This window comes from Artemia franciscana, chromosome 6 (assembly GCF_032884065.1).
Source record: "Artemia franciscana chromosome 6, ASM3288406v1, whole genome shotgun sequence".
NCBI lineage: Eukaryota > Metazoa > Arthropoda > Branchiopoda > Anostraca > Artemiidae > Artemia > Artemia franciscana.
The window spans coordinates 26706019-26721238 of record NC_088868.1 but is presented as its reverse complement, the minus strand read 5'-3'; the positions used below and the strand labels follow the sequence as shown (position 1 = coordinate 26721238).

General features: G+C 34.4%; 2 protein-coding genes across 2 annotated transcripts in view; one reads left to right on the top strand and one right to left on the bottom strand.

Annotated features, from left to right (window-relative positions):
- Positions 1-4131, bottom strand: part of LOC136028531 (uncharacterized) — an 85775-nt gene extending 81644 nt beyond the window's left edge. The window contains exon 1 of the mRNA XM_065706376.1: positions 4059-4131. Coding sequence (XP_065562448.1) covers positions 4059-4131 — 73 coding nt within the window. The remainder of the gene's footprint in view (positions 1-4058) is intronic.
- LOC136028530 (uncharacterized) overlaps positions 4069-15220 on the top strand; it is a 47982-nt gene continuing 36830 nt past the window's right edge. Inside the window, 2 exon segments of the mRNA XM_065706375.1 lie at positions 4069-4188; positions 14160-14322. Coding sequence (XP_065562447.1) covers positions 4139-4188; positions 14160-14322 — 213 coding nt within the window. The 5' untranslated portion in view covers positions 4069-4138.

The window sequence follows — 15220 nt, the reverse complement described above, 5'->3', positions numbered from 1 at the left end:
TCTTTCTGTACTATTCAGATCTGATTACCTTCCTCACTTCTGTGGCAAAACTGGGGTTGTACTTGATATTACTGTTCCAATTAAATAAATGTAGTGTTTCAGAAGTCATTTTTAAAGAATTGGGACAAAATTCAAACTTTATCATGCAGAGTGAAGTGTTGAGAAGGAGGCAACTCTCTTTATATACACAATAATTTCTGTTCCTTATAAGTTTTGAAGATACTCCTCACTTTAAAATGAAAAAAAAAACTTGTTTTTTTAATTTAATTTTTGATTGTTTTTTAAATATGCCCAGGAAATCTGGCCCCACTTCCACAGAGAAATACCCTTCCCACAGATGTGTCTTACATCCTTGTAAGAATTATCAATTTATCACAATTACATCCTTGTGATAATTTGCCCAGGAGCATTATCCTTGACAACTCTATGCACAAGATTGAGAGGGAAAAGAAAAAGCAAGATAATATCTATCCATCTAGTGATAGGTCTATCCAATCCAGGAGTGTATTCCAATTCAAGGATATACTTGCACATTAGGGGTTTAAGGGTAAAGTTCATGGTAAATTTGCAGTGGGCTATGGAATTTAGTATAGAGGAAAGTGAAAACAACATTTGATGCTTTTATGCTGTTTCATAATTTATGCAAAATAATTTTTGGTCCCTTTAGGGGCTCCAGATGCAAAAAGCCTATGAAGCAATTATTGAATTAGGCTATCAAAGAGCATAAAAAAGGCATCAAACAATGTTTTCACTTTCATCCTAGCTAAACTATATAGCCAAGTGAAAATTATCAATATTTGCTAAGAAAAACAATAGAAAGATTTAAATTATATGTGTACCCTTGTAAGGGGTTTTCCTGTCATCAAACTCCTTATTGTTATCAAACTATATGTTACCTAACAGTTATTTGTTTGAACAGTGGAGACATAATTGTTAGTGAACAGAAATAAATTGTCCAACAAGTATTAGACTCAATAAAGATATTCTTTTTTTTTGGTAAAAATCAAGTCATGGCCAATCAAACAAAATTTGAGCTAAGCTGTTTCAAAGTGCCTTTAGTTAGCCTACTTTTACAGGTTTTTCCCTTTGTCCAAACAAAAATATATTAGCTAACAATCTTCTTTTCCAAAAAGGGTAAAATTCTATTTAATTGACTTCTTGCTATCTCAGAAAGGGTTTAGGTTAGGAAAATGAAACTTTCAGGGATGAATCTACAGACTAAAGTATGTCCAGAGAAGGTATTTTGAAGCAACTACCTCTACTCCTTTTCCCTCTAGAGGGCCCTGACTTTTGATGACCTTTAAAAATATGTGAGTTATAAAAGTGAAACCTTCCAAAATAGATCTTCTGCTTAAATGAAGCACAAAAAAATTGTTTTCATCTTCATAACTTTGCTCAATTCCATTTATAAGGTTTTAAAGATATGCAAACACATTTCCTAAATTTTGAAGAAGAAAAAAACATTGAAATGGCTCAAAGTTCTACTCAAATAACAAGAATTGCATTTTCAGAACTAAAGGCAGAGAAAAAGCAACTAGTAACTGAAAATTAAGGTAAAATGTTGTTTTGTCAAATTTCAATAGGTATAGACCTGTCATGCAGGCAAATTTCAGGACCCTCTAGAGGGAGAAGGAGTGGAGGTGGGTACTTTAAAATACCTTTTTTAAAAAAAAGTGACTAGTAACTGAAAATTAAGGTAAAATGTTGTTTTGTCAAAATTTCAAAAAAAAATTCATGACCTGTCATGTGGACAAATTTCAGGGCACTCTAGAAGGAGAAGGAAGTAAGATGGGTACTTTCAAATACCTTCCCAGGACATACTTTAGCCTGTAGACCTGTCCCTGAAAGTTTCAATTTCCTAACCTAAACCCTTTCCAAGATAGCAAGAAGTCAATTAACTAGAATTTTACCAAATTGTTTTCAGCTTCATAACTTTGCTCAATTCCATTTTATAAGGTTTTAAAGATATACAAATACATTTCCTAAATTTTGAAAAAAAACCGATATGGCTCAAAAATTCTACTCAAATAACAGGAATTGCATTTTCAGAACTAAAGGCAGAGAAAAGGCAACTAGTAGGCTTAACTGAAAATTAAGGTGAAATGTTGTTTTGTCAAAATTTCAATAGGTATAGACCTGTCATGTAGGCAAATGGTAAAATTCTAGTTAATTGACTTCTTGCTATCTCAGAAAGGGTTTAGGTTAGGAGAATGAAACTTTCAGGGATGACTCTATAGACTAAAGTATGTCCCGGGAAGTTATTTTGAAGCAGCCACCTCTACTCCTTCTACCTGTAGAGGGCCCTGACCTTTGATGACCTTTAAAAATATGTGTGTTATAAAAATAAAACCTTGCAAAATAGGTCTTCTGCTTAATTGAAGTACAACAAAAATGTTTTCAGCTTCATAACTTTGCTCAAATCCATTTTATAAGGTTTTAAAGATATGCAAATACATTTCCTAAATTTTGAAAAAAAATTAGCCTAATATGGCTCAAAATTCTGCTCAAATAACAGGAATTGCATTTTCAGAACTAAAGGCAGAGAAAAAGCAACTAGTAACTGAAAATTAAGGTAAAATGTTGTTTTGTCAAATTTCAATAGGTATAGACCTGTCATGCAGGCAAATTTCGGATGTACACCATTTGACTAATGGAAAAAAATAGCATGTAAGCCTATATAAAAAGGTACTATCCAATCTCCCTATAAATACAAATATTTTTGCCATCTAGTTGGATAATTTGGCAATCTCTATAGCAATACTCAAATTTGTCAGCTAGTTCACAAGAAAATTTGCCCCAGAAAACTATTCCTTTTCTAACTAGTTGACAAGTAATTTTTCCCTAGAAACACTGTCTTTCCAACTAGCTATAGACAAACATTGCCACAGAAACACTTTTATTAACCATCTAGTTGGCAAGTAACTTTTCCCCAGAAATGTTTTTATTAACCACCTAGCTGATGAAAAACTTTGACCCAAAAAAATATTTCCTTTTCCAACTAGCTGGAAAAAGTTGTTGCCCCAGAAACAATTCTGTTAACTATCTAGTTTGCAAACAACAATGCCACAGAAACTCTTTTGTTAACCATCTAGTGAACTTTTCTGTTTTGCATTTTATTAGCATAAGTGCTATATGTTGCTTTATTCATCTGTCTGTTTCTTTTCTGTATGTAAGAATGTTTTTATCTCACTTTTGATACTCTTTTTTTTACAAATTACCTACACTAGAAGCTCATTTTCAAGATTTTGACCAGCTTCAGGATCTCTTAGTCTGAAGGTATGGTTAAATTTCTAGAAGCTATGAGGCTTACTCCTTTTAAAAGTTGTAATCGAAGCTTTTTCATTACTATCTAACCTTTAGTGTGTCTAAAGGATGGGTCTTTTTTGGTGAATTCAATGTTAAATGTCTGGATCACATTTTTTTTTTACAAATTAATAATGGTAAAATATGTAAGATTGTCAAAGTTTTTAGTGACCACAATATATTTTACCCATTGCTAAGTGCAGTTCTAAAATCTAGGGGGTTGTTTTTGTTTCTTTGATGGATGTCCCAAAATAGATAAATTCTAATCAAAAAAAACCCTAAAGTATTTTTCAAATTCTGGGGGAATTCCCAGTCAACTGACGCCATTGTTGAACCCTAGATCCATCCCTAAGAAAATAATTTAGCAAGCTCAACTACTTTTCAAGATAGAGAAAAGACCATCATTTAAAATTTTTACAAGCCTAGTTAAATGTTACAGCCTTAATAATCAGCTTTGCTATAGGCCTATAATCCCAACAGTAATCAAATTTGTCAACTAGTTGACAAAAAAAATTTGCCCCTGAAAAATATTCACTTTCCAACTAGTTGGCAAGTAATTTCTCCCAGGTCAGACTTACTTTCCAACTAGTTGGCAAGTAATTTCTCCCAGACAACATTTTCTTTCCAACTAGCTAAAAACAAACATTGCCCCAGAAACACTTCCATTAACCATCCAGTTGGCAAGTAACTTTTCCCCAGAAAAATTTTATTAACCAACTAGTAGATGAAAAACTTTGCCCTACTGTGAAACCTACTTGGATACAAACTTTTCTTCAGAAAAACTTCTTCTTCTTCTTCTTGATTGGCTATCTGGAGATGCAAGTGCATAATCTCCATGCAATTTCTTTATTTATTCCACTTAAATCATAACTATATCCATGCAAGGTTTGAAGCTGAAACTACATTTCCTATTCTATTAATAAGAGTGGCATAGTGGCTTGTACTTTGTGGGGGAAATAGTATAGGCACTTCACCTTCTAGTATAGATCATTTGTAAAAAAAAAAGAGTATCAAAACTGAGACAAAAACATCCTTACATAAAGAAAAGAAACAAGACAGATGAATAAAGGAACAAATAGCATTTAGGCCTTTGCTAATAAAATGCAAGATAGAAAAGATGAAAACATCAATTATGCACCTGTTTTCTTTAAATAGATGGGAGGATCAAACCTCCAAGCTTTGAAAAATTCAATCTCACTTTGAGACCAGGTAAGTAACTTGCTAACTAGATGGTTAACAGAAGAGTTTCTGGGGTGACAGCTTTTTCTAGCTAGTTGAAAAAGAAAATTTTTTCTGGAGAAAAGTTACTTGCCAACTGGATGGTTAATGGAAGTGTTTCTGGGGTAATGTTTGTTTCTAGCTAGTTGGAAAGAAAGTGTTGCTGGGGAGGAATTAGTGGTCAACTAGTTGGAAAAGGAATAGTTTTCTGGGGAAAAGTTTTTCATCAACTAGTTGGTTAATAAAATTTTTTCTGGGGAAAAGTTACTTGCCAACTAGATGGTTAATGGAAGTGTTTCTGGGGCAATGTTTGTTTCTAGCTAGTTGGAAAGAAAGTGTTGCTGGGGAGGAATTAGTGGTCAACTAGTTGGAAAAGGAATAGTTTTCTGGGTCAAATTTTCTTGTGAACTAGTTGACAAATTTAAAGATTGCTATAGAGATTGCCAAATTATCCAACTAGATGGCAAAAATATTTGTATTTATAGAGAGATTGGATAGTACCTTTTTATATAGGCTTACATGCTGTGTTTTTCCATTTGTCAAAGGGTGGTGTCCCGGATTTTACCTAGTTGGGACTTGGAACAAAATCTCTTGAAGCCTTTGCTATAATTTGACAAGATGCAATGTGCACACTACATCCAAGACACCTAAGTAAGAAAAGAATACTCACATTACTTGAGTACTTTTTTTAGCAAAAAAAAGTTTAGATCAGCACCAATGCATCAATATACATCTCATCTTCTCTAAAATGTAGCCATATTGACTTTTCTTGATAGTAAATTAAAATAGCAGCTAATGTTATATTGGAAAAACTATCTTCCAAGTGTCAAAAATTCTTGTCTAATGTAATGGAATACCAGACTAACTTAAAATGTTCCTTCAATCTATTTCAATATAGATATTGGCTTCTAATATGAGATTTCTATCTTTTAAGAATATCTTATAGTAACCTTTTCAAAATTTTTGACCGACAGCAACAGGCTCTGTCAAACTATAGGTGACTCTCTTGAAACTTCACTGAACATGTAAAACAGATGAGAAACAATTGGTGTTGAAATTCAAGGGTCTACTGACAAAAATATAGTTGTTGAGTTTACTGGTACTTTCTCAACACCAAGAGATTTTGATGATTATTATTTGTAATAATATTTCACATAAATTTTTTAAATTTTAGTTTTACTGATCTGATGCTAGATTTTTCCATCACCTGAGGAACTGCTACTTAGCCTCGTGCTATGTTCATGTTTTTAATTACTTAACTTGGTTGATCACAACACCCTAATTTATTTATCACTGGATGAATCTGAAGTACACCCTCTCTTAATATATTTTTCAGATGTTTTCTTTCAAACATATTCCAAGCTATAAAATACAAAATATTCTCTCTGAACCCTCCCTAATTAGCATAGAATTCCTATCCCACCCAAAATACTAACAAAACATGTGAAACTCCTTGGTTTCACAAACTTCTAATAATCTTAAGTAGGGCATGCATATTTCAAGAATTCTGGACTTTCTAGACAAAGCATAGTCAAAACTAAAAATTTTAAAGTGGATTAAACTGGTAGATTAACTTTGAAATGGCCAAATGAACAAAGAAATCTTTGGTAGACCATTAAAGCTGAGACAAAGTGGGCCATTTCCAGATAGCATTTATAAAAAGACTTATATCATACTGTTATATCACACATTATATTATAGAGACCTAGGTCATTCAATATGATTATCCAATTTGTTCTTATACTTGAGGCAATCTTTTCAGTTTTTGCTTCCACTATGTGAGTACTGAATTTGCACATTTAAAAAAGTTGAAGAGAAGTAAAGAAAAAAAAATAGGCATGTCAAATCCACCAGGTTCCCCCTGCAAGTATTCCCCAAGTATTTTGACATATTTCCAATTGGGTTCCAACTTACTCTGAAAACAGGTTTTTTTTTTGTTTTTTTTTTGTCCTGTTGAATGTGTAGGTGAAAATGCTCCAATTTAAGAAAATGGGAGTTTTTCATCCTTTTGTGATCAAACTTCTAATGAAACGGTTAGATTCATAGATATTTTTCTACATACTGAAACCCTTTTCAAGCCAAAAATCTTTAAATTAAGCCTTCTGGAGTAGGTAAAAGTGTTTTTTCTTTTTACAAAAACTGTCAAATCATTGGTACCTTTACCTATTCAGGGGTGGGGGTAAAATCCATTTGTGGCTTAAGTGATTATTATATTTGCAAAGAGCATAAAAGAGGTATGTTCACTTTATTTGTATGTCAATATGACTATTATCATAATAATATGAACAGTGAAATATTTCCAAATCTGATGATAGCGAGTTTGTTTCTTAGCTATCTGAATAGTCTGTTAATGTAAACCTTACCCCTTTTTTGTGTCCTTTCATAGTTCAATAATCAATTCTGGGGCAATTTCCAGTTTTTCTCATAATGATCCTAGAGGGCTAAAAACAATCCATAATCCCAAAAGTTTAAAAGCATGTTTCTAAAAAAAACAGCTAGTTAGAAGAAATTTGTTGCTGATTCAGGAATGCTTTTTTTTTTCTCAACCTTAAGTAGTAAAATGTTATGTTGGAAAAAAATATACAGAAACTTTTGAAGATTTATAGACCCTTCAAAAATAACATCAGTTTTGCTGTGATATAATTTTTTAGCATTTTTAGGCTCTTTAAAAAATTCTGCCAATATGTTTGTTAATAGCATCTATTATCAAGGTTAAATTAAATTACATTTACCATTCCTAAATCAGCTGCAAATGGTATTTCTTTTTTACTGGACATTTTTTTTATTACATGTTTCTATACTTCAGTAACCATTCTTTGCCCAAGTGGCACAGGTTTGATCCCTGTCGTAGCCTTTGATTTGATTTGGAATGGTGTCAATGGCTTGACTGTAAGCTAAGCCAGGGTTGACCCAGCACTAAACAGGTACCTAGAGAAATTTGGCAGAGGTAAGCAGGAAGGGTGTGTAAAAGCACAGGATGGCTGTTCCCCAATCCCCTGTTGCACTTCCTGGCTGAAGGGCCACGAAATGGAGATCAGCAGCAACAGTTTGGACCTTAAGGGTCTAGTGATGTCATACTTACTTACTTTTCTATCCATTGCCTGTTTTGCCTTTTGGGTCCCCATTAAGGGTTCCAAATGGAATTTGCCCCAGAAACAATTATTGGACTTACCTGACCATTACCTTACCTGTTCAATTTACCTGACCATTAACAATCCTTGTGCTGCAAAAGCTAAACCAAGTCCTAGCTTAAAGGCTTTTGCTATCTAGGAAAGTGGCTGAGTTAAGAGAATGAAGTTTTCAGGAATGAATCCTGGGACTAAAGTAGCCAATACCCTGGGAAGATCTTGTCAAGTTGTCATTTCCTTATTTCCAAGTTTTAGAAGATTGACAGTTTCTTGTTTATGGGCTATAGCTTTATCAATGTAGTATCAGTATCTATTATTTCACTAGAATTCAAAGCCAAGTCATAGCTTTTTTCTAAATTCAAGAAAAAGTCTACTGATGTAAGACCTCTAGTTACACCAGAGGAAAGAAATTCAATGCAGAACTCTAGAAAATCTAGAAAGTGAGTTTAATTATACACTAATGGTCTTCAAGAACAAGGTGTGACTTCCTCACTATTACAGCACATTAGATAATGAAAGTATTGATGGCAAGCTCACCATTGGTGCACAGAATCCTTGACTTTATGAGAATAAAAGATACTCACACTAGAGCCAACATTCCTTGTTCAATCTTTAGTAGCCTCTAGAAGTTGAGAATTCTATGAAAAGTCTACTTTATAATTACTGATTCAGGAGGTAATATAGTAAAGACTCTCAGAGATGGTATTATACCAAACTCATACTTTGTGCTCAATCTGCATAATACAGTAACTAATGCCCTTAGGGGAGAGTATCTGTGCTTGGGACACTTTTTTTTAATAAAATGTATAACTTCTTTTCAAGTTTTGAAATAATTTCACCAACACTGTAGCATTTTTCTTTTTTGTTTCATTCTCAAGAACCAAAACAAACTTGCCAATATTTAAAGCAGAAAAAGAAGGACACTTCTCAACTGAAGGTTCTTCCTTTCATTTGATCCTGAAACATCTTCCAAGACTAAAACCTTCTGGGCTGCTATCACATCCAATACAGTGTGGTTTCTTTTGATTTTTGGATTTTAAATAGGGGTTTGTAAGTCTCTTTCACTTTCTTAACTTTAAAGCATAGCCTGTTTCTCAATCTTTTTTTTTATGGAGTATCTATCAGTATTCTGCAGGCTCCTTTTGGTTGACCTCTTGATGTGACCTTTATCAGGCAAGCTTTTGGATATGACCTTTTCATGCCAGTTGTAACTCTCTGGATTGAAGTGCAGGTGACTTGTGTGTGTTGATAGGCTTGTTTTCACCTCTTGGCTAAGATACAGGCTTGCCCAATGGTCAGTCAGTAACAGCTGATGGCAAGTCATCATTGACAAATATGTAGTCATTAAATGGGCAAACACCTGTTGCATGAAAATCTGCACTGATCTCTGATGGGGTGAGTGAAACAAGATGAGCAATGGCAAGAAACTGGTGAATTTAATACAGAGAAACTGGAAATAGCTTTGTTATAATGGGATATTAGAGAGTAGGAGACCCCAAGATCAAGTGGTTGCAGTTTGTGTGATGTAAGGAGGCAATGTGATGTATGATCACATGGTTATCTTTTGTTACCTAGATTGCTTCAACTGATAAGTGGTATTTGTGATCATCCATAATAAGTGGCTGGGGCAGATTTTTATTTGGCTGTAGGCTAGAGTAGAGACAAAGTGATGAAGAAACTCAATGAACATTGGAGCTGTAGTCTAGCCACTGTCACTTACACAAGCCACAGTCCCTAGTGGAACCCCTAAAGTATTGCTTGATGTTGTTGTTCTCCTTGGGTAGACCAGTATTGGTAGTATTGAGTTTCCAGATGATGAAACACAGGCAAGAATTGTCACAATCTGTCCTCTATCTACAGAACTTGCTCTTCCAATTTGACATATTCCTATCTCAGCAACAATCTGGAATAGCCTCTTCACAGTGATCAAGGCACTCTCATTCATATTCTCTATACTCTGAGGAAAGAAAGCATACCTGGTCATAATGCTATTTAGCTTAGTGAAGAAGATGCTTACATTGTAGCAGTTGAAACTGGTTCCCCTAGAGAAATTTGTTGCTTTAGTTTTCTTAGTGAAAGGCCTTGATTTTATGATGCAATTCCATAACATCATTTTTTGCCTTCTCTTTTCTTGTCATCCCAACATGAAGGATATAACAATCCATTTTTTTTGCATACTCTTAGGTTAACTCACAGACTTCCCAAGATTTCAAGGTGTCTTAAAATGTCCAAGCAAAATAAACTTGGCTATTTCATTCCAGTTTATAGTTGTCATAGATAGGACATGTCCCAAGCATGGAATCAAACATTGTCACTGGAATTCAATTTTAATCTAAAACAGTAAGAAGAACTCTTTAAACCAACCAATCCGATTTCACAAGGAACTAGTGAATAAGGAAGTAAAAGTGAATGGTCACTTCGAACCCAAGATTGTCTTAAACAGCTCACAGAACTTCACAAACCATTTTTGAGAGGACACCTGAAATTCAGGACCCATACCCTTTAATACAAAATGGAGACTTAGGATTCGAAACTTCTGCAGATTTCCTCTATTGCAAAGATGTTGTGAAATTTCTTGGAGATGTTTGGCAAGATGGCATTTGTGTCTTTATAAGCCTGCCCCAAGTAGGGATACTCTCCCCTAAGCTGTGAGAATTTTGATAACAGTTACACTTATTGAGTGCTCCCCAGCTAAATGATTTGGCATCCAGTTTAGAATTTGGTGATAATGTAGATGCTGCTGAAAAAGATGAATTTCCCAACCTGATTTTAGGAGATGGTGATGTAGAGGTAACTGGATACTCTGACTGTATAAATGATGATGATAGTAGCTGGAAATTAAATGATCCAGTCCTTCACAGCAAGGACTTGTCAAGATGTACCCAATTCTTCAGTTTGGGACGGGGGTCAGTGGCGTCACTCTGTAACCTTAGCCAGAGTCGACCCAGCTCTAAATGGGTACCTAGAGAAATCTGGGGAAGGTAAACAGGAAGGGTGTGCGAAAGCACAGGATGGCTGGCCCCCAACCCCCCCATTGCACTTCCTGGCTGAAGGGCCAAGAAATGGAGATCAGCACCGCCGGTATGGACTGTAAAGTCTAATGCCGTATCCTTTACCTACTTTTTTTTACCTTCACAGCAATAGGGAGAATTTAGTACCAAGACAAAGAGGCATCTATAGTGAAATATTCGATGCTGGAAGAAGCACTGGTAAAACAACAAAAGCTGGTTAGAATCTTGAAAATGTCTACAAATCCCATGACATTTTTGAATCTATCTGAAAGATAGTTATTAAAAAAAAACAAAACAAACAAACAGAGTAAACCATACACTTGTTTTGTAACAAAGAGTATAGAAAAATACAGTAACAAAACCATATATGTATCAGTCTGATAAACATTAACAAATAACAAAAATATATATATAACAGATCTGATTCTGAGAAAAAAAAAGCCTTAGATTGGCTTTTCCCTTACAAAAATAATAACAACAATTAATAGAACTAACTTTGGAATGAACAAAAATGACAATAAACAAGAGTTTGATACCTGGCTGTTGATTGGTACCATAAACAAACTCCACAGGCTTATCATGTTATAGAAACAAATAAACACTTCAGAGTATACAATAAAACAAGTTGCACTCTTCATAGAGGTATTAAGATACACCAAGATCAGAAATATTATGGCTCTATATACTGCCTATTGTAGTCCTACAAGATGGTTTGGCGTCTCTGCTCTGTCATGAATTTCTTTCTATTTCCCTATCCCCAACAGCAAAATCCTTGCATGCATGGCATCAGGATGAACCTTTCAATTGAATTTTGATATCAATAGCTACATCAAAAGAATCGCATTTTAATGCTGATTTTAAATATATAAGTTTCATCAGGTTTAGTCCAACCCATCAAAAGTTATGAGCCTGAGAAAATTTGCCTTATTTATGAAAATAGGGGGAAACACCCCCTAAAAGTCGTAGAATCTTAACAAAAATCACACCATCAGATTCAGCGTATCAGAGAACCCTACGGTAGAAGTTTCAAGCTTCTATCTACAAAAATGTGGAATTTTGTATATTTTGCCAGAAGACAAATCACGGGTGCGTGTTTATTTTTTATTTCTTTTTTCCAGGGGTCATCGTATCGACCAAGTGGTCCTAGAATGTCGCAAGAGGGCTCATTCTAACGGAAATAAAAAGTTCTAGTCCCCTTTTTAAGTGACCAAAAAAATTGGAGGGCATCTAGGCCCCCTCGCACACTCATTTTTTTCCCAAAGTCAACGGATCAAAATTTTGAGATAGCCATTTTGTTCAGCATAGTCGAAAACCATAATAACTATGTATTTGGGGATGATTTACTCCCCCACAATCCCTGGGGGAGGGGCTGCAAGTTACAAACTTTGACCAGTGTTTACATATAGTAATGGTTATTGGGAAGTGTACAGACGTTTTCAGGGGGATTTTATTTTGTTTGGGGGTGGGGCTGAGGGGAGGGGGCTATGTCTGAGGATCTTTCCTTGGAGGAATCTGTCATGGGGGAAGAAAAATTCAAGGAAAAGGGCGCATGATTTTCTAGCATTATTATAAGAAAACAATGAAAAATAAACATGAAAACGTTTTTTCAAATGAAAGGAAGGAGTAGCATTGAAACTTAAAACGAACAGAGATTATTACGCATATGAGGGGTTCTAAAAATACTTTAGCATAAAGAGCGAGGTATTTAGGAGGAGATAAATACCTCGCTCTTTATGCTAAAGTATTTTTAGTAATTTCAACTATTTATTCTATGGCCTCTCTGATTCAGGGGTCATTCTTAAAGAATTGGGACAAAGCTTAAGATTTAGTGTAAAGAGCGAGGTATTAACGAGGATACAAACCCCCTTGTATACATAGTAAAAATATAAGATTATGAAAGTTTGTTACGTAAGTTGCTAATTTATAAGTTACGTATATTTTTTACTAATAAAAACGTTGGTTGAAAATTAAAAGTTCTAGTTGCCTTTTTAAGCAACCGAAAAATTGGAGGGCAACTAGGCCTCCTTCTCCACCCCTTATTTCTCAAAATCGTCTGATTAAAACTAAGAGAAAGCTATTTAGCCAAAAAAAGAATTAATATACAAATTTCATTTTAATAATTTATGTGCGGAGAGCCAAAACCAAACATGCATTAATTCAAAAACGTTCAGAAATTAAATAAAAAAAAAACAAATTTTTTTAGCTGAAAGTAAGGAGCGACATTAAAACTTAAAACGAACAGAAATTACTCCGTATATAAAATGGGTTGTCCCCTCCGCAATCCCTCGCTCTTTACGCTAAAGTTTGACTCTTTGCCACAATTCTACTTTTTAAAACAATTAAAGGCTTTAGCGTAAAGAGCGAGGGATTGCGGAGGGGACAACCCATTTTATGTATGGAGTAATTTCTGTTCGTTTTAAGTTTTAATGTCGCTCCTTACTTTCAGCTAAAAAAATTAGTTTTTTTTTTATTTAATTCATGTTAATAAATTGAGAGGAAATTGTCAATCTGGGCTAGTCCCAGTTAAAGATAGGAATGGGGCTACAATTAGTGATATGGATAGAGTTAAAAAGAGATGGATAGAACAATTTGATATTGTACTGAACTATAATAGAGTTACAGGAAACGATATAGAGAAAAATAATAATAATATAAGAAATTATAAGAAAAACTAATAAGTGCCTAAATCTGATAGTGTGGTAAATGAGCTTTTTCAATGTGGTGGTTAAGAGTTTAAAAATAAGCTACTGAAGGTTATGACTATGGTATTGAAAAAAGGGAAGTACCTTACAATTTTAGGAAAGCTAATCAACCCCATCTGGAAAAAAAAATGGTCAGAGTGAGTGTGTTAATTATAGAGGCATTTATTTGGTTTCCATTGGTTGCAAATTACTTAGTATGATTGTACTTTTAGACTTTGACATCCTGTAGATAAAGTTTTATGAGAAGAACAGTGTGATTCTAGGAGGGGTAGAGGATTTGTCAATCAAATTTTCCCTATTAGATTAATAATTGAGTCATCAAACACCTTTAGTCCTCAGTTTTATAGATTATGATCAAGCATTGGATTCAGCTGGTAAAGCTTTAGTGAATGTCTTGTTCTTGTATAGTATACCAGCAAATACATTTGTGCTATGTATAAGAATAATGTAGCTGTGGTTACTGTAGGGAATGAAGTTACTACTTGGTTAAGCAGGTTGTGTTCTGTCCCTATTTATATGGATGATTTGATGGTTTAGAACCCCTCACCCTCTCTCTTCAACGAAAGCTAAAGACTACCATCAAGTTGTCACTTAAAGACTTGAACAGTTTCATTATCATAGGGAGAGGTTTCGAATAATGTAATAACATAAAGCTTACCGTAATAAGCAAATAAAGTTTACCATATTTGGTATTAATAAATAATAAATAAATAATCCTTTTAGATGCAAGCTTTTATTTGTTCATGTATATATTTTTCATCTTTGTGTTTATGTTGTGTTCATTTGTTATATTTCAGGTCCAAGCTGTTTCGAATTGCACCTTACAATCATTCAATTGTGATGAAACAGATATGTGCAGATTGTGGAGTGGACTTCAGAGACATGATTAATAAAGGCTTGATACATCCACCTGCAGTGGCTATGGTGCACAACATCCCAGAGTTAATGATTACCATGGAGGTAAATGTAGTTTAGATGATAGATAGATAGTTATCCTATGTAGATAGATATATTTCAAACAAATAACCAAAATCATTCAATACATAAAATCACCAATCCCCACAAAGGCTCCGTGGCCTAAAAATGAGAGGGATCGTGAAACAAAATATGTAAACATTTAAGCACATACTATTTCTAGTGCTCAAATATAACTCAAATCATTCAGTATGGGATTCCAAGAATCCAGCAAAAGATACATTTTTTTGCTAACAAAGATGCCAAGATTCCTGGAAATGTTAGCTTTTACCGCATTGATTTCAGGACTTCACAAGTTTCACCAGTACATCTCAGACTGAAAAGCCTTTGATCTGTACAATGTTTAACAAGATTTATTGCCTTATACTAGTTTTGATTGGTAGATGCATAAAGCCAGAAGTTTTAGTTGAGGTGAAAAGATACACTTTAGGTCACAGGTGAAAGGTTACTGTATCAAAACATATTTTGAAGAAATTGCACTTGCATTTAGGATTGGTTGTAAAGTATTTTTGTTGCATCACACCAGAGCTAGAAAACAGAAAACCAGAAAGAAGTGCAGAAGATGTTGCAAAGATTGCCATGCTTATGCCTTTTGAATCTTCTGTTGACTGAATCTGCAAGCAGTGGAGGCTTTTGAAGTTAAACAATGATCCTTTTCTTGCTAGTGAAAGTACTCTAATCAACCATTTCTGGAACAATTTTTGTGTCATGAAAGCAATTTCTGATGAAGCAAAATGTCCGACTGCCGCTAAGGCATTAAAATGTTGCCTCAGTTTTCACATGGCAACGCGGACGTTGAAAGAGTCTTCGAATTCAGTGAGAGGGCTTACTGACGAAAACTTACACAAGATCTAAGCTGCTCAATGTCTAAATGATTGTTTGC